At 52.7% G+C, this 21,742-nt stretch overlaps 1 protein-coding gene across 1 annotated transcript in view; it reads left to right on the top strand.

Annotated features, from left to right (window-relative positions):
- The first annotated feature begins 891 nt into the window (after positions 1-891).
- SH3RF3 (SH3 domain containing ring finger 3) overlaps positions 892-21,742 on the top strand; it is a 159,400-nt gene continuing 138,549 nt past the window's right edge. Inside the window, exon 1 of the mRNA XM_069583212.1 lies at positions 892-3,040. Within this exon, the coding sequence (XP_069439313.1) occupies positions 2,519-3,040 (522 nt within the window). The 5' untranslated portion in view covers positions 892-2,518. The remainder of the gene's footprint in view (positions 3,041-21,742) is intronic.

The following is a 21,742-nucleotide window of genomic DNA, read 5'->3' on the forward strand; positions in this document are numbered from 1 at the left end:
CCTCCTCGTGGGCCACAGTCCTCAGCCCCGGGGCCCCTGTTGAGGCTTTTTTATTTTTACAGTGTGATGAAATATACCAGCTCACCCATTTTAGGTGTTCAGTGGCATTAAGTACATGTCTGCTGTCATCACACTATCTCTCCTGAGTCAGATTCCTCCTTGTCCCAAGAGACCACATTCAGGGCTGCCCACCCAAGCCTTCCCAAGACCCATGCATCCTCAGGCTGGCTGGTCACCAAGCCTGACTTCCTCCTGCTCCACCATCAGCCTGAGCTCTACTAGCACACCCATTGTTCCCTGTTCTCCTGCCAATCAGGTGTCTTCTCGGCTCCTCACATTGTACCTTTGACCTTGCAGATGCCCTGCTCGGGGGTCCTTTCACCTCCTTCATGAGGCTGAAGGCCTCCTCCTTGAAGCCCTCCAGGCCGCCCTTCATGGCGACATTTCAGTGCAGACAGCAAGTTCTGAAGATGTGCTGTGAACTTTCTCTCGCTGACTCTCTGGGGCCAGGGCTGTACCCTACATGATGAATGCATGCTCAGGTACATGGATAATAGACTGAGCATATGACTCAGGATTGGCTGCCCAGTTGATGCTAGTGGTAAAGAACCTACTTCACACTGTAGGATACATAAGAGATGCTGATCCGATCCTTGCGTCAAGAGGATCTCCAGAAGGGAATGGCAACCAGTATTCTTGCCTGGAGAATCCCATGGACAGAGGGGCCTGGTGGGCTACATACAGTCCATGGGGTCACACAGCGTCAGAGGTGACTGAAGCGACTTAGCATGCACGAATACGCATACGATTCTGGCTGGATACCCTGAACCAAGATGTGCATTCAAATCACCACTAGGCAATGACTTGGAGACCATTTTTCCATTAATTTCACAAATGTTTACTGAGCACCTACTATGTGCCTGGTGTTTCCCTAGGCACTGGGGATATTCCAGTGTAAAACTATGTGGCTTGTCAGGAACTTGTATCACAGTGGACTGAGATCTTTTCTATGCCTTCAGTTCTGGAGACACAAAGATTTTAAAAATCCAGCTGCAATGATTTCATAAGCATAAGCTTCATTTTCCTTGCATGCAAAAATGAGGTTAAAGTTATCTCATAGGGCCGTTTAGAGGATTAAATAAAAAGATGAACGTTTTTGGCATTGACGCCTCAACAGATATTATTTTCTCCCTGAAACGTCAAAAAAGACACACACAGCTTCACAAACCTCAAGACAGCCTGACCAGCCGTCAGGCTCTCGCGCCTCTCTTCGGTAGCCCAGTCCTGGGCTGTGCAGGGTCCGCAGGCCAGCCCTGGACCAGGCAGTGTCGGCCTCGGCGGGGCCCAGAGCGGCCACGAGGGGGCAGCGCTCGGCAGGGAATCTGCGCCACCGGCCGCGGCCCCGCGGCCCCCGGGCCTCCGTGCGCTCTTGCGTCGCTCTGACGCGCCCGAAGGCGGGCGCCGGGAAGGAGACCGCTGCTCCCCTCGTCTGCGCCTCCGGAGGAGGGATCGAGCGCGTCCCCAGGGCGGCCCGTGAGAGGCTGGGGTCCGGCAGGCAGCGGCGCAGGCTCGGACCCGCGTCGCCGGGAGGACTCCAGCGCCCTCCCCCCTCCGCCTCGCCCGGCGCCCCGCGCGCCCACCCGGCTCTGGGGCTGTCACTTCCGCGCGCCGCCAGGCAGGGGACCGGCCGTCGTCGAGGAGGATGCCCGGGTGCTGGCTGCGTCCCCAGGCTGCTGGCAGGCGCTGCCCAAGGAGGCGGTCGGGATAGCGCCGCCCAAACTTTCCTTCGCTGCAGCGTCAGGCGGAAACATCCCGCTCAGAGGCTCACGGAGAGCGCAGGAGGCTCTGTCGCCAGAGGGGACAGGCCCGGGCCTGCGCTGGGGAGCGCCCTGGAGTTCCTGGGGACGCTGAAGGCGCCTTAAGAACAGGACTGGTGTCCGGCCTGCGCCCAGGCGGGTCAGGTCCAGGGCGCGGCTGCCCCTTCCCGGCGCCCCGCAGTGACCGTGACCTCCGCGCGCTCCCCGCGCACGTGCTCGCGGCCGAGGACGAGGAGGGGTCTGGCTGCACCCGCTGGGCAGCGGCTCGCGGGGAGGCCCAGGGCGCACCGAGGCAGTGCGGGGGAGCGCGCACGCCGCGCCCCCGCCTCCCCCGGGATCGGACTGGCGGCTGAGAGCTCAGAGCCGCCGGGTGTCTTGCCCGCCCGGCGGCGCCGCTGGAACCCGTGCCGGCCGGACTCGCAAAGGAGGGACAGGTGTAGCCTGCATCTGCGGGCGCTGCGCTCAGAAGCACTGGGTGGGCTCGGCGGTCCGGAGGGGGCTTGCGGGACTCGGAGCTCCGGTCCCTGCCGCGCAGGCCAATTGGCACCCCTTGGCGCTGCCAGCCTCAGGGAAGGAAGTCGCGGTGTAGCCCGGTCCCCAAGCGGCCGTCCAGGCGCGACCCTGGCTCCCACTGCCCGCGGCGGCGCCCGCAACGGCCCCGGGACCTAAAGGTGCGCGCGGTCGCCGCCGGCGCCGCCCCCATGCTGCTCGGAGCGCCCAGGCTGTGCGCATCCCGGGCGGCCGCCGCGGCGCAGAGAGAAGACGACGGCGACAGGCTGGGCGGGGACATGGACGAGTCGTCGCTGCTGGACCTGCTGGAGTGCTCCGTGTGCCTGGAACGCCTGGACACGACGGCCAAGGTGCTGCCCTGCCAGCACACCTTCTGCCGCCGCTGCCTGGAGAGCATCGTGAGCTCGCGTCGCGAGCTGCGCTGCCCCGAGTGCCGCATCCTGGTGGGCTGCGGCGTGGACGAGCTGCCCGCCAACATTCTGCTGGTGCGCCTGCTGGACGGCATCCGCCAGCGGCCCCGCGCTGGCGCCAGCCCCGGCAGCAGTCCGCCCGCGCGTCCTGGCCCGGGCCCCAGCCCCGCTTCGGGGGCGGCCTCGGCCCTCGCGGGTGGCGGGGTCAGCTCCCCTGGATCCCCAATCCTCCTCCCCGCGGCTACCGGCGCCACCTCCAGCCTGCGCGAGCTGGCGACCAGCAGGAGCGCGCCCCCAGCAAAGGTGGGTGTGCCCTTCTCCGAGTTGTGCGTGTGTTGGGGGCAGGGGGCAGTGCGGAGGGGCAGGGGACCAGGGGTGTTCTGCGATGGCCTTCACCTTGTGCTTCTTTCTCGACTGGCTTCCCTCCATCGACTCCGTAGGTGTAACACTCCGGGTCCCACTTGCCAACTCTGGGGCATCACCGTTTTCCCATCCCACCCCCTTCCAACTTCTTGTGACTTGACGTCCATCCTCTCCCTCTGGAATCCCTGTGCCCACCTGCACTTGTTATATGGCCTATGCGTGTGTGTCAGTGCCCCCCACCACCACCACTTGGTGTGGCCAGGACTTCCTTCCCCTGTCCCCATCCAGTCCCTTGCTGGACTGGACCTGTTTCTCCCCCTGTAACTTTGCTGGGCCTTTGGTCTCTCTGAACATAGTCTTCTTCTCCTGGACCCCAGATTAACCGTCTGTACACCCTTGCCCACCTGGACTGAAGTTAGTGCCTGCTGATTTCCCAGGTCCTGGCTGCTGGGAGGGGGAGGGGAGCCTCCTGCCTGGTGTCTGGCAAGGGGGAGTCTGGCAGAGGCCAGTGCGCGCCTAGATTAGGAGAACACACACTGCAAACCCGTTTAGTAGGAGGGAAGAAGTCAACCTGGAGCCCAGGAATGTCTGCCTCAGCCCTTGGTGGACGGGGCCTGTCTGGCAGCCCTGGTCCTGTCCTGGGATCTCAGGCCTGCCGTGTTCCCACTGGGTTGTTATTTGAGGGTTTTTCTCCTTTTGCTTTTGGTGCAGCTCCGTTGTACAGTGTGGACTGCTTCTGTTTCAAAGACGGTATCTGGAGGGTTCTGGCGGTTTTGTTTCAAGAGCTACTCAGAGTGTGTCATTTCACACCTCGGCCACCTTGGGCTCTGTGGCTGGGGGAAGCCAATCCATGGGATACTGGTTTAAGTGAGAGATGAGAAAGTACTTGTGTTTCGTGTTTTGTTTAAATGTGGAAAAGCTTAAAAGGATTGTTGATCTGTTGCAAATATTCACTTTAGAAAGCACAGCCATACCCCTCTGCTTTTGACTTTTTAAAGGTGTGGTGGTGCAGAAGCCATTTAATGAATCCTTCTTATACCTGAAGTACTGCAGTGAGGGAAGGTCTCCACCGAATTGCTCAGCGCTGCAGTGTCTCTGAGGTTAGGAACTTAAGCCCTTGGGTAGTTAAGCTTTGGAGTTAAAAGTCAAACTTTGCCAAACTGGGTTTTTCCTATTAATCAGGGGGAATGACCATTCTCAAGTCAAGAATAGTCAAGGAATATTTATAATGGGATCCCTGCTGAAGGAGAATTGAGGATATTAATTGCATGCATGTGCAGTTGTTTCAGTCATGTCTGACTCTTTGCGACCCCAGGGACTGCAGCCACCAGGCTCCTCTGTCCATGGGATTCTCCAGGCAAGAATACTGGAGTGGGTTGCCATGCCCTCCTCAAGGGGATCTTCCCGACCCAGGGATGGAACCGGCATCTCCTGTGTCTCCTGCATTGCAGGCAGAGTCTTTACTGCTGAGCCACCAGGGAAGCCCGATTGTGTTAATTAATTTGGTTTTTAATTGTGATTAAATCCAGTTATAAGTATTCTTGTTACAGATTTTCAAACTTTTCTTTCCTGCCTTGCTGTTATTGTCTAAGGTATTATAACTGAAGGCCCCTTTTTTTACGAAACAAGTGGGTTACCTCCTCTGGCTCAGAGAATGAAATGATTTTTGAATGATTCTTCTAGTGAGAACGTTTTGTGAATGGAGTCTGATCAGGAGGGTGGGAGGCCTTGAGGCAGCTCCTGGAATCCATGGCACTTGCAGCAGTTAAAGACATTTGTGAAGGGGCTGAACTTATAATTTTTAGTGATGACACTTAGTTCCAGAGAATTAATTTTTTGTCGCCTGGGGTTGGGGATGGTGAACTGACTTTCTGTCTGGATACGTGCAGCAAACAGATTCTGTCCAGGTCTGTCTGAACCCAGCAGACTCTGGAACACATTTCCCTTTTTCATTTTCCTGTTTTACCTGTGTGAGCTCAGTCGTTTCTTTCAGGTCCCCCTCACCAAGACTAAGCTTGTGTCTTAGGAAGGGTCCGAATTAAATCTGATATTACATTTGATCATTTTCAGAGAGGAAAGAAAGAGTAGCGTCCATGTGGACTGTAGTATCATCTATCCTTTTAGCCACTGGTTAATCGCTGGGTGTCTTCTTGGGCAACCAGATGTCCTGCATAGAGGACTGTTAGCAGCCCTGTGAGTGTCGCAGGCAAAACCTTAAGCTGAGCATCACTTCCAAGTAGGCTCTGGTACTTGACTGTCCACTGGAATAAATCTGGACCCGGCTGTTGCCGTGTGCTGTTTCATAGATGGGCACTTGTCATCAGTGGGTACTATGTATGCCTTAGTAGTAGGTGACTAAATATAAGACAGTCCCATTTCCTAGTGAGAAGCTCCTCCAACCTTCCTTTGGGTCAGCAGGGAAGTTTTATTAGATGGGTGGATTAGCAGGTATCTGCTTAGATGTCTGTTAATTTAGTGACAGGTAGATGCTGGAGTGGACTTAACTCCATTTGGTTCTGGGAGCACTTTCCAAACCCTCACTTGCATCTTTCACTGGAGGTACTCGGACCCTCCAGCCTGGTGGGTGGGGGTCTGCATTCACCTGTGCTGCCTGGGACACGGTGTTAGAAATGAGTTAAATCTGCTGCCCTGGAGCTCTTACACTCTGGTTTTGGTGCCCACCATCCATGGCTGTCAGATGCCACCATCCTGTGTGGCTATCAGAGTCGCCTTAGCCTGTGGGATGTGCTGCCACTGCAATTGCTGAGTTTCTCAGCCTAAGGGTTTTTTTTTTTTTCTTCTGTTTTACAGTTTTGCAAGGTGACCCCTCAAACACCCTAACTGAATTGATGGAGGTTTTTAGGGCCACTGGTCTTCCTGAGAGGGTTTTGTGGTTCCCAGTTGAGTAATTCAGAAAGTACTTTTTAATGTGAATGAGTAGGGCACAGATATCAGACAATTGCAGTCTTTTTCTGAGTGATTTTTTGGAAAATCCCTTGCTTGTATTTGGCATACACCTGCACTGTGCAGGCACCATCCTGGGTGACCAGGTAGGCGTATCCCCAATGGAGCTGACATTAGGGCCCAGAGCCATTCTACTCTCAGGAGGTTCCTGGGGGCGCCAGGCAGGTTTTGGCCAGAACTTTATGGTGGTTAAAGGAAGGGTATTATCACAGTTAAAGGCCTATGGAGGGTTTGGCTAAGGCTCTTGCTGATGGAAAACATAATGCTAGAGTCTGACTAGTTTGCCCACAGGTACTTGGGGCTGTTTAAGCTGGAAACCTGTGTTATCTCTTGGCAGTATCTCTGGATGGAGTCTGGGTAATGGGAGCGACCCAGTAATGGGAGCAGCAAAATGACCCATACCAATGATGTCTATTTGCTATTTTATCTTATAAACACACACATACAATAATTCACCATATTTTGGATGCAGACTCAAAGTGTTCTCTGGGTTCTAACTTGCCTTTCTAGTTTAAGCCACAGTCACAATTTATGGTTTCCTATTTGTTTCTTTCAAATGGACTGAGGACTGCTGCTGCTGCTGCGTCGCTTTAGTCATGTCCGACTCTGTGCGACCCCATAGAGGGCAGCCCACCAGGCTCCCCCCGTCCCTGGGATTCTCCAGGCAAGAATACTAGAGTGGGTTGCCATTTCCTTCTCCAATGCATGAAAGTGAAAAGGGAAAGTGAAGTCGCTCAGTTGTGTCCGACTAGTAGCGACCCCATGGAGTGCAGCCTACCAGGCTCCTCCGTCCATGGGATTTTCCAGGCAAGAGTACTGGAGTGGGGTGCCATTGCCTTCTCCGACTGAGGACTAAGAGACTCAAAATAATCCGAGTGGAGCACCTTCCAGATTTTAAATAATTCCCCCTGAATGTGTTCTGTCTTTGTTCCTGCCAAGTGACAGTTTTAAAGCCATCTCTCTTTGATAAATCTTTCCTAAGTCATCACCTTGGTTTTCCAAGAAGTTACTTTTTCTGCACTTAGATTTCTTTGGTTTACGTATTATTTAATTAGAGTTGTATCTGTATGTAAGTATACAAGCATGCTTGCATAAACATGCTTGAGAATCCAGACAGCGGACTCCTGGTGAGCACCGGCCTCCCCAGCAGGAGTGTTGACCTGGACAGTGGCCAGTCAGGTGCAGCCCTCTGTGGGGTGGACACCTTGGCTGTCCTGTGGAAGGTTAGGGCTAGGACACGACTGTGTCCTAAGGGAGGGAGGCTGTGGCTTTCTCTAGGGTGTCACAGGGGCTCCAGAGAAGGGACCTGGAGGTTATGCAAGCCGAACTGCTCCCAGGACGGCAAGCAGTGGTGACCGTGGTCACGGTGTCTCCAGGACAGACGCCAGCCTTTGTGATGGAAGAGTCATGCCAAGTCCTTCAGGACATGTTTTTAGAAGGGCCCTGGGTGCAGAACCAGCTCCTCTGGGACATGTGGCCGTTATTGAGTGCCTGCTGTGTGCAGGTGGGCCGGGCAGTGTAAGTGTGTCTCCTTGCTTTCCAACCTCAGCTCAGTGAGGCTGCTTCTTAGCAAATGGAAACTGACCTTGGAGATGAACTCTGGACACACCAGCCTACTGGCTTCCTGATTAACTACCTCTAACTATCACAGACCTAGTCAATTAGAGACTCTGGTCCCAAACCAGGCGGTTGGGTCCTGAGGTCACTCTGCCCACACCTGCAGGTGTCTTGGGCCCTGTGGGCGGGCCTGTGCAGAGTTTGGTGCTGAGTTTGGGGTTCCCAGTGGGAGAGTTTCATGTTGGCCATGGCTCTGGGGACAGGTTGCTGGCAGCTTAAGTGTGGAGGCCCAGGCACCTGGGTCTGTCCAGGGCTCCATTCTGTCCTCAGGGATGTATCTTTGTCCATCCTGTTCTGTCACCATCCTGGGATGATACCAGGGGTCTCAAAGCAGATGCAGGGGCACCGTGACACCGTGAGAGCCAGGTGTTCATTCAGGTCAGGGAGCAGACTCAACTTGGCCACCCCCCACCACAACCCCCACACCACACACCCCCACACCCCATCCCTGAGGACTGGAGTCCTGCTCCTCAGGGTTTGGGACCCAGGCCCACCTCCCCCTGGGCTGCGCCCTGCCACCCCACCTCAGGTATTGGCGGGTCTCTGGGCTCCTGAGGGCCATGTGAGGAGGGTGGGTGGGGACTTGGTGGACAACCAGGACTGGCACTGAGGATGGGTGTGTTCATGCCTGGGCAGATGGCTTGGCTCTTCTGGGCCTTTGCACTCGTGCAGGGGAGAGCCTGTCTACATTAGTGGGTGAAGGAGGTGATGCAGGTGGGGACCAACACAACCCAGGGGCTGTCGGCTGGGTACCATCACCCGCACACATCTTGAAACCTCAAATCACCACCGAGGTGCGCTCCCCGGGTCCACCTGACTGCTAGTGGAGTCGGAATATGGTGTCCTAAGTTATGTGTTGTACCTCTAGGTTCAAAGTCGGTTCAAATCCAGTTCCCATGACTGAAATTCTGAGTGTTGAGGAGCGTCTAAGGGCTTGAACCTGTTTCACCTTTAAATTGCCTCCAACTTTTATCTGTTATTGAGGTAGCATTCTTGATCCTTACAAGCTTCATTGAACTGAAAAACAGCCCAGAAGGTCATCTGTTTTAGGGAAGGCAGCTTAATAACTCTGCTGGGTGCTGAGTTGCTGCTTGGGGCTCTGCTGAGAGGGAAGGGGCACAGCTTCCTCCTCTGCAGGATAGGGGTAGTGGGATGGGGGGAGAGGAGTCGGGGGTCTCATCTATACCTCCCACCTGTGCAGGAAGTGGTGGGGGCCTCATCTACACCTCCTGCCTCTACAGAACAGACTTACCCTCGTTGTTCCCTCGTCCAGCCCGTAAGAGCTCGCGGGCTCGCTGGAGCAGGATGAGATTGAGTCTCAATTATAGAGCTGTTTCAAGTGTGCATTTCACTTCAGTCTGTATTTAACCTTTATTTTCGCAGTTAATATGCTTTTTTTCGAGGTACATTTTTGGAATAAAACATCAGCAGGATTCAGGTGGGGAAATGCTCTAACTTTATGGTGCTCGAAGAGACCAAGGTCACTTTGGATCTGATCTGCCTTCCTTGGAAGATCTTCCAGTCCGATGTACTTGATGCATGTGTGATGTCTGTCCTGTTGGAATTCTAATTCACCTTGAAATGCGAGAGTGTCAGAGAGGTGGTGGCTGCGGTGAATGGTTTAAGAAGTGTGGTAGGGCTCCCTTCTCCCTGCACTCGAAACTGGACTAAAAAGAGCAGGGGAAGCAGCAGCATGACTCAGAGTCTCCTCATAGGCTGCTGCTCCTTCGAGCCGGATCCAGCTCCGATGGGAGGACTGGAGCCCAGCAAGCCCAGTGAGCTGCTGCATGGACAGCATGCTGCAGGCAGAACCCAGTCCACTTGCGCCGGCCAGCCCGGGACAAGCTACAGTACTTGGACAGCAAAGAAATGCTCTTTGTGTATTTGTTATTTTTCATCTGCTGCTTGGTCAACACATCTGAGTCACGTTGAGTGAAAATCTTGCTGCACTAAATGGAATTCTAAACATAGCCCCATAAAGGGGCCAGAGAAAGATGCAGCGTCAATTATTCAAGAGGGTCGAACGTACGAGGTCTCACACTGTCACAGTTCCCAGTGCTTTCAAAAGTGATTTACTTCTTAATTGTCCACTGAGTGACCTTTCCAGTTATATCTTTCTGCTTCTAGGTCTTAGGGCACTTGGTTTAGTAACTTGAGTTTCTCTTACAAGTATGACAGGTAAATCATCGGTTGTTTAGGTAAATCGTTTGGAATTAGAGCCTGACCTGTTCATTCTCACTCAGTGACAAATGTATTTCAATATATGTAAATGGATTTATGTATATAGTGAAGTCACTCAGTCGAGTCCGACTCTTTGCGACCCCATGGACTGTAGCCTACCAGGCTCCTCCCTCCATGGGATTCTCCAGGCAAGAGTACTGGAGTGGGTTGCCATTTCCTTCTCCAGGGGATCTTCCCAACCCAGGGATCAAACCCGAGTCTCTAGCATTCCAGGCAGACGCTTTAACCTCTGAGCCACCAGGGAAGCCCAGATACATGCACATAAAAGGCGCTTACTCCTTGGAAGAGAAGCTATGACAAACCTAGACAATGTACTAAAAAGCAGAGACATCATTTTGCCAACAAAGTTCTGTATAGTCAAAGCTATGATTTTTCCACTTGTCAGATATGGATGTGACTGTTGGACCATGAAGAAGCTGGGCATCGAAGAATTAATGCTTTTGAAATGTGGTGCTGGAGAAGACTCTTGAGAGTCCCTTGGACAGCAAGGAGATCAAACCAGTCCATCCTAAAGGAAATCAACCTTGAATATTCATTGGAAGGACTGATGCTGAAGCTGAAACTCCAATACTTTAGCCACCTGATGCGAAGAGTTGACTCATTAGAAAAGACCCTGATCCTGGGAAAGATTTAAGGCAGGAGGAAAAGAGGGTGACAGAGGATGAGATGGTTGGATGGTGTCACTGACTCAGTGGACATGAGTTTGAGCAAACTCAGGGAGACAGTGAAGGTCAGAGAAGCCTGGTGGGCTGCAGTCAATGGGGTTGCAAACAGTTGGACATGACTTAGTGACTGAACAACAACAAATACACATATACTAATATATAGGAAGTATAAATATATATGTATCATTTTTATATGTTACACACTTACCATTATTAATTTGGTTGGCATTTCATCCCTTTGAATGAAAGTTTGGGGACTAGCTGACTTCTGGTGACCTTTAGTTTCCTCACAGTGAGTCATGTGCTAAGAAAGCCCGTCCAGCTGGACTGAACTGTCCAGTGGTGACAGGAAAGACCTGTCTGAGCCCACACTGTGTCCAGTCCCGGCAGGCCCCTCTGGCTCTGCTACCAGCTGCCACAGGGCTTGGGCAGCGCTGGCCTTCTGGGTGCTGCCCGGGCAGAGCACATGGCATGAAGGACCTGGATGTGTGGCTGCCCGAGAGCTGCCAGCTGTCACTGGGCTTCATGGGACCAGTGGAAAGCTGGCATCGTGCGGTCTGGTCTTCTGGGCCGATTAGTGAGAGGCTGGGGCTTGAGGTGTGTGCAGGCGTCAGCAGGGGCGGGCGGGCACTTGTGAAACCTGGAGGGAGGCTTGAGTAATTGGCTCTGGGGACTGTGGTTGCTGATGGGGCCGTTTTGATGAATAATAGACCCCATTAGATCCAGCAAGGTGCTCGATGGTGTATAATTAAAGACGGCATTAGTCAGGCAGAAACCACAGCGTTTAAAAGTGTGCAAGGAATGGTGTCTCAGGCTAAAGCTTGCATCTGGGATGGGGGAGGCAGGATGCGAACCAGTCTGAAGCTGCTGCCTGTGGACAGTTGGGTGGCTGTTCACAGGACAGCTGGTGTCCTCCTGAGTCTCAGATATTTGTAGTGACGGAAGCCATGGTGGTTTAGAAGCTTATTTTAGGTGAATTTACAGCTGTGGAACAGTTCTGATTGGTGACTCTACCACAAAACAGAAGTCCTGTTTCTGTTCTCCGTGGAGCAGGCTGTGCTCAGGTGAGCGCTGGTCTGAGACCCATCTGCACGTTCCAGCTTCAGCTCCCAGTCCCTTCCTTATTCATGCAGGGGTCGGGGGGTGGGGGTGTGTGGGGTGGGGGCTTGGGTCTCTGCGGTGGGGGGAGTCGGCCCAGCAGCTGGGCTGAGCACTGCCCTGGCTGTCACCCACCTGATCGTTCAGACCTCTCCGTCCAACGCTGAGAGAACCGTGTGCCCCGCTGGGCCTTGGCTCCTGGACTCTTTTTAATCAGAGTCAAGCGTCTGGCAGACAACCTCAGTTGTTAATTATGCTGCTATTAATATTCATGTTGACAGTCATCTGCTCTTCAGCCCAGGGGTTCCTGCAGCTCCTCACAGGCCAGGAGGCAGGCCCCCTCCTGTAGCGACAGACACAAATGGGAGCCCAGGTCACTGCTCCAAATGTCTGCTCTGTGCCTCCCACCAGCATCCCTGGGGGAGGAGGGCTGCAAGGCTCCTCCAGGCATCCATGTGGCTCTGTGGCCTCGCAGAGGCCAGGGTCTGGTCTCTGACCCCCTGGAGCTCAGAGTGTGGGTGTTTCAAGAGACCAAGTGGGGTGCCAGCTGAAAAATGTCAGATGCAATGGAGATGTTTTGTGATGTGTGTGTTTTATACTCTAGATGGATTAATTTAGGTTTTTAAAAAAAGTGAGCTCTCTTTGCATTCTATAGATGATGTCTTTATTCTGTGGAAGAAACTGTCCTTGAAAGGATTGCAGCCATGGTCTTTTATGAACCTGGTGCTCCTGTGCTTGGGCCACACATTGAAGTCCTATAAACACTGCAGCGTGGCCCCAGCCCAGAGGTCTTGATGCATTCGATCTGGATGCAGCCCAGCGTTGGCTTGTCAAAGTCCCCAGGTGGTGCAGACACTGGCTCTGGGCAGTGCTAGCCTGAACCACAGAGGCTGGGGAGGTTGGAGGCGTTGGGAGGACATTTCTGGAAGCCCTACCCCCCGGAGGGCTGGCCAAGTGGAAAGGGAGTATGGGCTTGGAGGCCTGGGGCCCCAAGGTGCATGGAGCTGACTTGGTCCTGGAGGGAGGTGATCAGGGCCAGTGAGGGTCAGTGACCAGGTGGACAGGAGGCTCCAGGGGAGCTGGAGACAGAGGGTCATCCTCAGCCATTTTACTTAGGAGCCTGACACTGCTCAGCTCATTAATTCACTTAATAAATAATTCTTTGGGAAAAAGTTTCATACAAAAGCAACAAATTCGACTCAGTCCACCAGTCCTTGTGACGACTCAGCGATCTGGGTGCTGTGGTTGCCTCCACTCTTTGCAGACCCAGAGGAGTGTAGGAACTTGGGCTCTTCTGGGGCCATGCTAGGTGGAGGGCTGGGGCTATGAGCCCCTCTCCATAGGGCGGGAAGGCGAGGTATGAGCTGGGTTCAGATTCTATCCCATCGTTTCCACCTCACCAGGATGCAACTGGGGAGATGCCAGGATACTTCCTGCAGTCTTTACCACGTCGTGAAAGAGGCAGGTGGGTGGGAGAATTTCCTGGTGGAACAGAAGGGGCAGATGTGGAGGGAGGGCTGAGGGGAAAAAGTCTTCCTTTCCCACCTGAGGGGCAGGTGAGAGTGGCCTGCTGTCGCTCAGGGCTGGAGCCAGGGGCAGCCACTCACCTCAGAGGCCAGGGGAACACGAGGACCTGCCCTGTGCTGGGGAGGTGGGGCTGTGGGGTCTTCCTGCATTGGAAGGGCTCTGCATTCAACAGTGAAACCAACATTATGGAAATGTGGTTAGTGAACCTGGGTCCCCAGAAGAGTCCTTCTGTCCAGTGTTCTCACATGGCAGCCTCTGCTGTCCATCTGAGGCTGCCCGCCCCCTGGCCCGAGTGTTAAAATTGGGCCAAATGTGCTTGCTCAGGGCTCCACACTGGTGGCCATGGAAACGGACTAGATACAGCATCTTCTCCTGGACATCTGTGCCTCCACGGCTCAAACACATGCACAAAAAGCTACCGGATTTACACATGTTCAGATAAAGCCTTCGGATGGCACAAATTCTAGATTGTATCCTCCAGGCAGTGCTGTCTGCAGGTCTAGGGTGGAGACCACCTGTGAAACCTACAAGCTTCTATAGTCGCATTACAGAAGTCAAAAAGCAACAGATGAAATTGGCTTAATAACGTATCTTATTTAACCACACCACCCACATGTGTACCTGAGTGCTGCTCAGCACAATACATTCTCAGGGTGCTTTGCCTCCCTGGTCCGCGCCTGGCGCCAAGCCCACTGTGTCTGTCACCAGCCAGCGCACCTCAGCAATGGTTCAAGGCCCACACATGGCTGCAGAGCCCCTGGGGACACCGGGCTGCTGGCAGAGCTCCAGACACCATGATAGAGGGCATGTGTCTCCTGTTTTTACATTTCCAGCGACCTGTGCCCGTGTGATTTGGAGGGTCTGTGGGCCACACCAGGAGCCCCTCTGAAGTGTCAAGGTGACAGGATCTTCCAATGACACAGGCTCTGGGGATTTGGTGTGGTGACAGCGAGGGCAGCAGGAAGGCACCTCGAGGAACCCTCTGAATCCCAAGTGTGGTGGTCTCCTGCCTGGTTGATAACTTGGGTCCCTTCCTCACCAGCTTCATCGTCAGCGGGCTGTTCTTTGGGTCCTGACAGGCATGGTGTTCTACCCCCTGGACAGAGTGAAGTCCAGCTCTGGTAGAAGGAGGGCCAGCGTCCCACACATAAATGGTTATGAAACTGTCACCTGCCCGGCTGTCGGTTTCCTGAGGTGACAGGTGCACCATGGGGGAGGGGTGTTTCCCTTCTCAGTCACCTGCAGTTTCTTCAGGGTGATGGTGGCGGGGGGTACTCTAGCTCCTTTCAGTGACACCGGGCAGGGCAGGGTTGTTTGAGTCTGACTTGCCCTTGGGGCGGCATCCAGGGCAAAGCCAGTTTAATGGATTGTTTGAAAGTTCATGACCTGAAACTCAGGCTTTTGCCTTTTCTGGTTTGCACTGTGTATTATCAGATTTATATTTCAGGCTGTGAGGACTTAGTTCAGTTCAGTTGCTCAGTCATGTCTGACTCTTTGCGACCCCATGAATTACAGCACACCAGGCCTCCCTGTCCATCACCAGCTCCCAGAGTTTACCCAAATTCGTGTCCATTGAGTCGGCGATGCCATTCAACCATCTCATCCTCTGTCGTCCCCTTCTCCTCCTGTGTTCAATCTTTCCCAGCATCAGGGTCTTTTCAAATGAGTCAGCTCTTCGCATCAGGTGGCTAAAATATTGGAGTTTCAGCTTCAACATCAGTCCTTCCAATGAGCACCCAGGACTGATCTCCTTTAGGATGGACTGCTTGGATCTCCTTACAGTCCAAGGGACTCTCAAGAGTCTTCTGCAACACCACAGTTCAAAGGCATCAATTCTTCGGCACTCAGCTTTCTTTATAGGCCAACTCTCACATCCATACATGACTACTGGAAAAACCATAGCCTTGACTAGACGGACCTTTGTTGACAAAGTAATGTCTCTGCTTTTTAATATGCTGTCTAGGTTGGTCATAACTTTCCTTCCAAGGAGTAAGCGTCTTTTAATTTCATGGCTGCAGTCACCATCTGCAGTGATTTTTGAGCTCCAAAAAATAAAGTCAGTCACTGTTTTCACTATCTCCCCATCTATTTGCCATGAAGTGACGTGACCAGATGCCGTATATTAGTTTTCTGAACGTTGAGCTTTAAGCCAACTTTTTCACTCCCTCTTTCACTTTCATCAAGAGGCTCTTTAGTTCTTCTTCACTTTCTGCCATAAGGGTGGTGTCATCTGCATATCTGAAGTTATTGATATTTCTCCTGGCAATCTTGATTCCAGCTTGTGCTTCTTCCAGCCCAGTGTTTTTCATGATGTACTCTGCATAGAAGTTAAATAAGCAGGGTGACAGTATACAGCCTTGACGTACTCCTTTTCCATGATTTAATGATGAGTTAGCATTTCACTGGAAATTCAGCTCCTGGGTTCCGGCTGGAGTGGGCTTGGGCAGGGACTGGGTGTCCCGTGGTGTCCTTCCTAGTTGGTCAGCAGCCCCACACCCTGTTGACTAAGGTGAACGACTGTAGCATTTGAAGTTGTGTCTCTGCTTTGATGACACATCTTTTGCTACTTAGGATTTATTTCAAGCAGAATGTTGGGTCTGTGATTTAATTCTGAGTTATAACATTAAGCTTCAATGTGACTTCCATGTAACAGTGCACATGTAAGGGCGCACGTGTAAGAGTGCACATGTAACACACATGGTATAAGATTACACATGTAATGGCACCCGTGTAAGAGCACACATATAAGTGCATATGTAATGGTGTACATGTAAGAGTGCAAATGTAACACACATGTAAGAGTGCACATGTAACGCACATGTAAGGGTGCACATGTAACGGCGTGTGTGTGTGTGGGCGCACATGTAAAGGTGCACATGTATTGATGCGTATGTAATGCACACGTGTAAGAGTGCACATGTAATGGTGCACGTGTAAAGACACACATGGAAGGGTGCATGTGTAAGAGTGCATGTGTAATGGCTCATATGTAAGAGCACGCATGTAACGGTGCACGTATAAGACTGTACATGTAACAGCACACATGTAAGAGTGCACATGTAATGGTGCATGTGTAAGAGTGCACAGGCCCAGGTGTGTAACTGATGCAACATAGACACGCCCTCACCCCAGACTGCGAGACTATCTTAACTCTCAGGGTTTCTGTTCACTGCGTTCACTGCACCAAAGATGTTGGGTTGGTTAACTTTTCTTGGTGACTAGGGGTCACTCATGGCAGTTACTGAGCTGTCCCCTGAGTCAGGGATGCCCTGCGGGTCCCTGAGCTGCCCTGGGGGCTCCTGTGCTTCTGTATGAAATGCCCCACATTGGCAAAAGCAGGGCCTCCCCTCTTTGCTGTCACTTTAGTGATTGTTGGCTTCAAGCTGTCCTCCCTGCTCCTACAGCTAATTTGCAGTCACCCTTTGCAGATGGAACCCACTGAGGGTGTTGCTGGGCTTGGTGACACTCTGGAGCTGGGGTGGGAAGTCCGACAAGTCTCACCATGGCCAAGGGTGAGTATGTGTTTCCAACTTGTTGGTGGCTCCCAAGCCAGGTGCAGACACTGCCATGCTCCATCCAATGTGAGGATCTCACAGGGAAGCAGGCGACCCAAGGTGTTTGTTTGGGGACCTTCGGGTGATTCTGGGCAGCGTCCCTGAGTGTGAACACAAAGCTGTAATTTTTACGTTTTTAGAAAAGTGATGTAAGGGGTTGTGTGACTTTCCATGATGATGGGAAGTTACCAACCAGTTGCTCCTGATTTGATAGTATCCACAGTGTGTTCTTTTCAGTTTAAATACTCTCTTGTTTGAAGATTTCCGAGTAAAGATAACAAAGGCTGATTTCTCCCTGAAATAGCACAGGGATTATACATCCCATCAGCTTGCTCCCTGTGGAAAGGGTCTGCAGCTCTGACCTGGAGGGCTCTGGCGTCTCTTTGGTGAATGTGGGTTTCCTGTGATGTGCCTGGCATGTTCTCATCCACCAGGATGAAAGCCCAGGGGCTGTGATGGTGACCGAGGATCTTCACATAAGTCACTCTGACCTACTTCATGCTCTGGGCCCCCAGTCCCAGGTCTGGGCTAACTCCCAAGCTGGGCTTGGGCAGCTGTGGCCGTGGGAGTCTGAGCCGTTCAGGCTCTGAGCCCCACTCTTGCCCTGTCATTCAAGGCAGCTTCTCTTCCCAGCAGCTGCTGCTCCCACGGGTGTGTGGGTCCAGAGGCAGTGCCATGCACATGATGCGAAAGTGGGCAGGGAGGCTGCCACTGCAGCCACTGGGGGTGATGAGACTAAGTCTGTTGAAGTTGTGTGGGTAAGTCCAGGCCACCTGGTGGGCTTTGCATGTGAGAGTTGAGGGTGGATCCTTTTGAACATGTAGATCCCCCGGCGAGGAGGGGCGTCCATCTCTCCGGCCGTGAACCTGCCAGTCCAGGAGCAAGGGCCTGTCTTGACCCCCAGGGCCACCTGGTGAGAGGCCATCAGCATAGTCAGCCTTCCTCTTGGGAGGGAGTCTCTGCCTTCCTAGGGGAGACTGTGTGGTGTCAGGACACGGGTGAATGGTATTTGTGCCCTGATGGGCTCCCCTCCTCCAGCTTCCTCGCCTCCCAGAAGGGCCCACAGGGTCTGGGCGGCTCTTCTTCAGTCACTGAGGGCAGCTTCTCAATGCCTCTGGGCCAACCAGTCCTGGGAGGGGCTAGCTTTTTCCATGGAGCAGCCCTGCCAGATCTAATGACCTGAGCTTGACTTCACTGGGGTGAGAGTCCACCATGGGATGACTCTATGTCCATCTGAGAGTTAAGCATGGCTGGGATGTTTATGTGTGACCAGGAGGAGGGGAGCAGCTTCTGCTAAGTTCAGAGCACCTCCCCATGAATTCCAGGATTTCAGGACGGCTCCCCTGCCCTGTGATGTGAAGGCGTAAGTGATAGTGGTGTGATGGCAGTGATGGAGGTGATGGGGGTGATGGAGGTGATGAGGCTGATGGGGATGATGGAGGTAACAGTGGTGATGGAAGTGATGGAGGTGATAATGGTCATGAAGGTGATAGAGCTGATGATGGTAAGGGAGGTGATGGTGCTGGTGGCAGTGGGGTCCCTGCAGTGGAGGGAGCTTTGGAGGCCTGTCATCACCTGGGTGCCAATTTTATTCAGAGGTCCACTTGCTACTCTGCTTCTCTGGGCAGAGCAGATCCTGGCATAAATCACTTTGTGCTCGAACAAGGCGGGGGCATCACTGTTTCCTGGACTTTTAATTTTCCTGGGGTCCTTAACTTAGGGATGCTAATACATGAATTGAGGTGAAAGAAACATCAGCTCCTGTTTCCCTAATGACACAGAGCTTAGCCTTCATTTTCTACTGCCTGAAGCCCTTACAGTTCTGATGGCATTTTGGCCAAAAGATGTTATTAAAAGTACAGTTCTCATGCCTTTAAAAGCTCCCTGAGGGTGGAGGAGGTGTGGTGTGTGGTCCCGTGGCCATGGGGAAGTAGGGTCCCTGAGGAACCCTGGGACCCCAGGTGTCTCACACCTGCTGTCCCGCTCTTCCTGCCTTTCCTGTGGCCGCTGGGCCGTATTTTCTGAGGGTTGGTTCCTCCTGCAGCGGGACATTCATTCAGCAGTTATCTAGGGCGGAGATGGGGAGCCCCAGGGTCTCAGGGTCAGTCCCTGGGCAGATTTCCAAGCTGGCGGAGACATACGATCTTTTCCTCAGTTCAAGGGAAGCAATGGGCTCAGGGTTCAGTGACTCCCAGGTGAACAGGACGGCTTGCCGAGTCTAGGAGCCTGGGGAGGGGCGCGTGGCTGGACCTGGGTGCGGCTGCAGCAGAGTGGGTCCTAGCGAGGGAAGGTGGGGCTGGGGGAGGGGTAGTTCATGGATACCCTGCTTGCTTTCTGACTTTTCTTTTCCTGAATACTTTGCAGAACTTAAGCAGCTCACCAGGTTTTTGTTGGTTGCCAGCGTCTGTCTGGTTGACCGTCCTTTCATCTCCTCGCCATATCTGTGTCTTGTCTGCAGTCTGCTTAGAATTCTGGGTTTTTGTTGTCTTCAAGGAGAATGGTGAGCTCTGCTGTCAGTTCCTCTTGTGGGCCAAGGCAATGACCTCCCCTGTGCCCTGAGCCCTGCTCCTTTCTGTCCTTCTCAGAAGGACGCTGGGGGCCTGGGCACACAGCTGCGTCAGGACCCTCCTGCCTGAGGTGGGACAGTAAGTTCATCTGGACCTAGAGCAGCTGTGCTGTTCCCTCCTCATCGTCTGTTGTCCAGGAGACGCTTGCTCCGGGAGTTTGGTCCCATGATGCTGTCTGGAGGCCCCACCCCTCGGTGCCCCCCAAGCCCCTGCTCTGTGTCCCAGATGGTCCTTCGGGGCCTGTGGGGTCCTAACTCACTCCACCCTGGGAGAAGGGCTGCATCTCTTTCACAGACGGAAGACCTGTTTGTGTTTCATGTGGATTTGTTTGTGAAAAATCTCACTTCGTGTTCCATTAAGTACACGAATGTGCAGAGAACTGAACCATAGCTACCTCCTTTGTGGTTAAACTCAATCATTTTCTGAGTGGCTTTGAGCTGACTTGTCCATTTCCCAGTCAAAGGCACTTCCATTGAAATGACCCCAAGGCAGGGGTCTTGGAGAGCATTTCTTCCTCTTGGAACCCTCTGCACAGGATGGTTGATGAGGAGCTGGCCATTTGTACAACCGGTAGGTCCTCGGGGGGCGGGTCTTCAGTCACAGACGACCGAGTCCTGTTTGAGCAAACACAGTGAGCTCTTAGCCCCCTTAACAACAACTCAGAGAGCAGCAAATCTGAAATCTTAGGTCTTTGCTTTGGCGTAAAAGTGAGCTGTGTGCGTCCCTCATGGTCCAGTGGTTAAAAATCCACCTGGTGATGGGGGGGACACGTGTTCAATCCCTGGTTTGGGAAGATCCCACAACTACTGAGCTTGCTTGCCTAGAGCCTATGCTCTGCAACAAGAGAAGCCACCTCAGGGAGAAGCCTGTGAACTGCAACGAAGAGTAGCCCCTGCTCACCACCGCTGGAGAAAAGCTGTAACAAAGACCCAGCTCAGCCAAAATAAATAAAATATGCCTTCAAAAAAAAAAAAAAAAAAGGAGGCTCTGAGCAGAACCTTTATTTTTAAGGATAAAGAATCAGTAAAAGGAAAAGTTACTTTTCCTAGGGGATTTTTCTAGGTGGGTGAACTTAAAATTAAATGAGTAGTTTTTAACACTGTGACCTTAATAGAAAATAATTCATTTTTCACCAACTTTAAGCTGTCATTCCAACAGATTAGTTTTTAACATGCATTTTAGTTTTGCATTTTAATTATTTATGGGATAAGTGCTGATTTATTTTTCCTGAGAGTCCTTTGAACATTTTATGGTGATACTTCACTTATCAGGATCACTCATATTGAAGCACATCAAAGAGCCAAGCAAGCCCGTGTCCACCTGCCCCTCTGTTTATATCCATGAGACTTTCTTGGTGTCCCTCTGGGGCTTGTCTCCTCTTGGTTAACATACTGGGAGAATTCACTGAGTCAACCTGCATTCCTGGATGCCTGCCCTTTTCTTGGCACAGTGCTGGGTGCTGAGAATTCAAAGGATAATAACCAACACACAGCATAGTGGGGGAAAAACAGTCTGTACCATAATTATTTTGTGAAGTGTTAGTAGCTCAGTCATGTCCGACTCTGTGACCCCATGGACTTTAGCTCACCAGGCTCTTCTGTCCGTGGGATTCTCCAGGCAAGAATACTGGAGTAGTTAGCCATTCTTTTCTCAGGGAATCTTCTGGACCCAGAGATCAAACCCAGATCTCCTGTATTGCAGGCAGATTCTTTGCCATCTGAGCTACTAGGGAAGCCTGTTATTTTGTAAAGCTTGAGTTAAATGGTAATTATAGACATTCAAAACATGTAAAAGTGCAGAGAAGGAAGTCAGTCAGGTGAGAGGTCATTTCAGAGAGGGCTGGATGGAGGGCTTTGAAAGATGATGGATGAATAGCGATGAGAGAGATTGTCCAGTTGGAAGGACACTGCCTGTCCTGGAGACCAACAGTTGTCATGATTTCTGGGTAAATGTGTAAGGTCCATGGAGGCAGGAAAGAGGGCAGTTATGTGGGCAGAAGCCAGGCTCAGCCCTGAAATTGAGTTCACAAGAGCCGGGGCATCGCCGGATGCTTTCAGCAGAGATGACACTGTTTAGGGGGGAGGGACAGCTGTGTGTAGAGGTGGGGACATAGTCCTCAGGTGAGGCCGGCGAGCCATGAGACCACACATGGAGGAGGCTCTGGATTCTAGGTGAGCTGTGATGGCCCCCTGAGGCCGTGGAGAGTGGATGAGAAGATGACCGAGCAGCAGACCAAGGAGCTGAGGAGGGAGCCCTGTCCTGGGGCTAGGCAGTCAGGCTTCTCCCAGCTTTGTCACCCACTAGCCCTGTGACCCGAAGGCGGTTACTTTTCACTGTTCCCAAATCTAAAGCAATGCACTGTGTCACCTGTGTGGGGCCCTGTTGGCCAGTGAGATACACCCAACCCCC

Source organism: Ovis canadensis, chromosome 3 (genome assembly GCF_042477335.2).
Source record: "Ovis canadensis isolate MfBH-ARS-UI-01 breed Bighorn chromosome 3, ARS-UI_OviCan_v2, whole genome shotgun sequence".
Classification (NCBI taxonomy): Eukaryota; Metazoa; Chordata; class Mammalia; order Artiodactyla; family Bovidae; genus Ovis; species Ovis canadensis.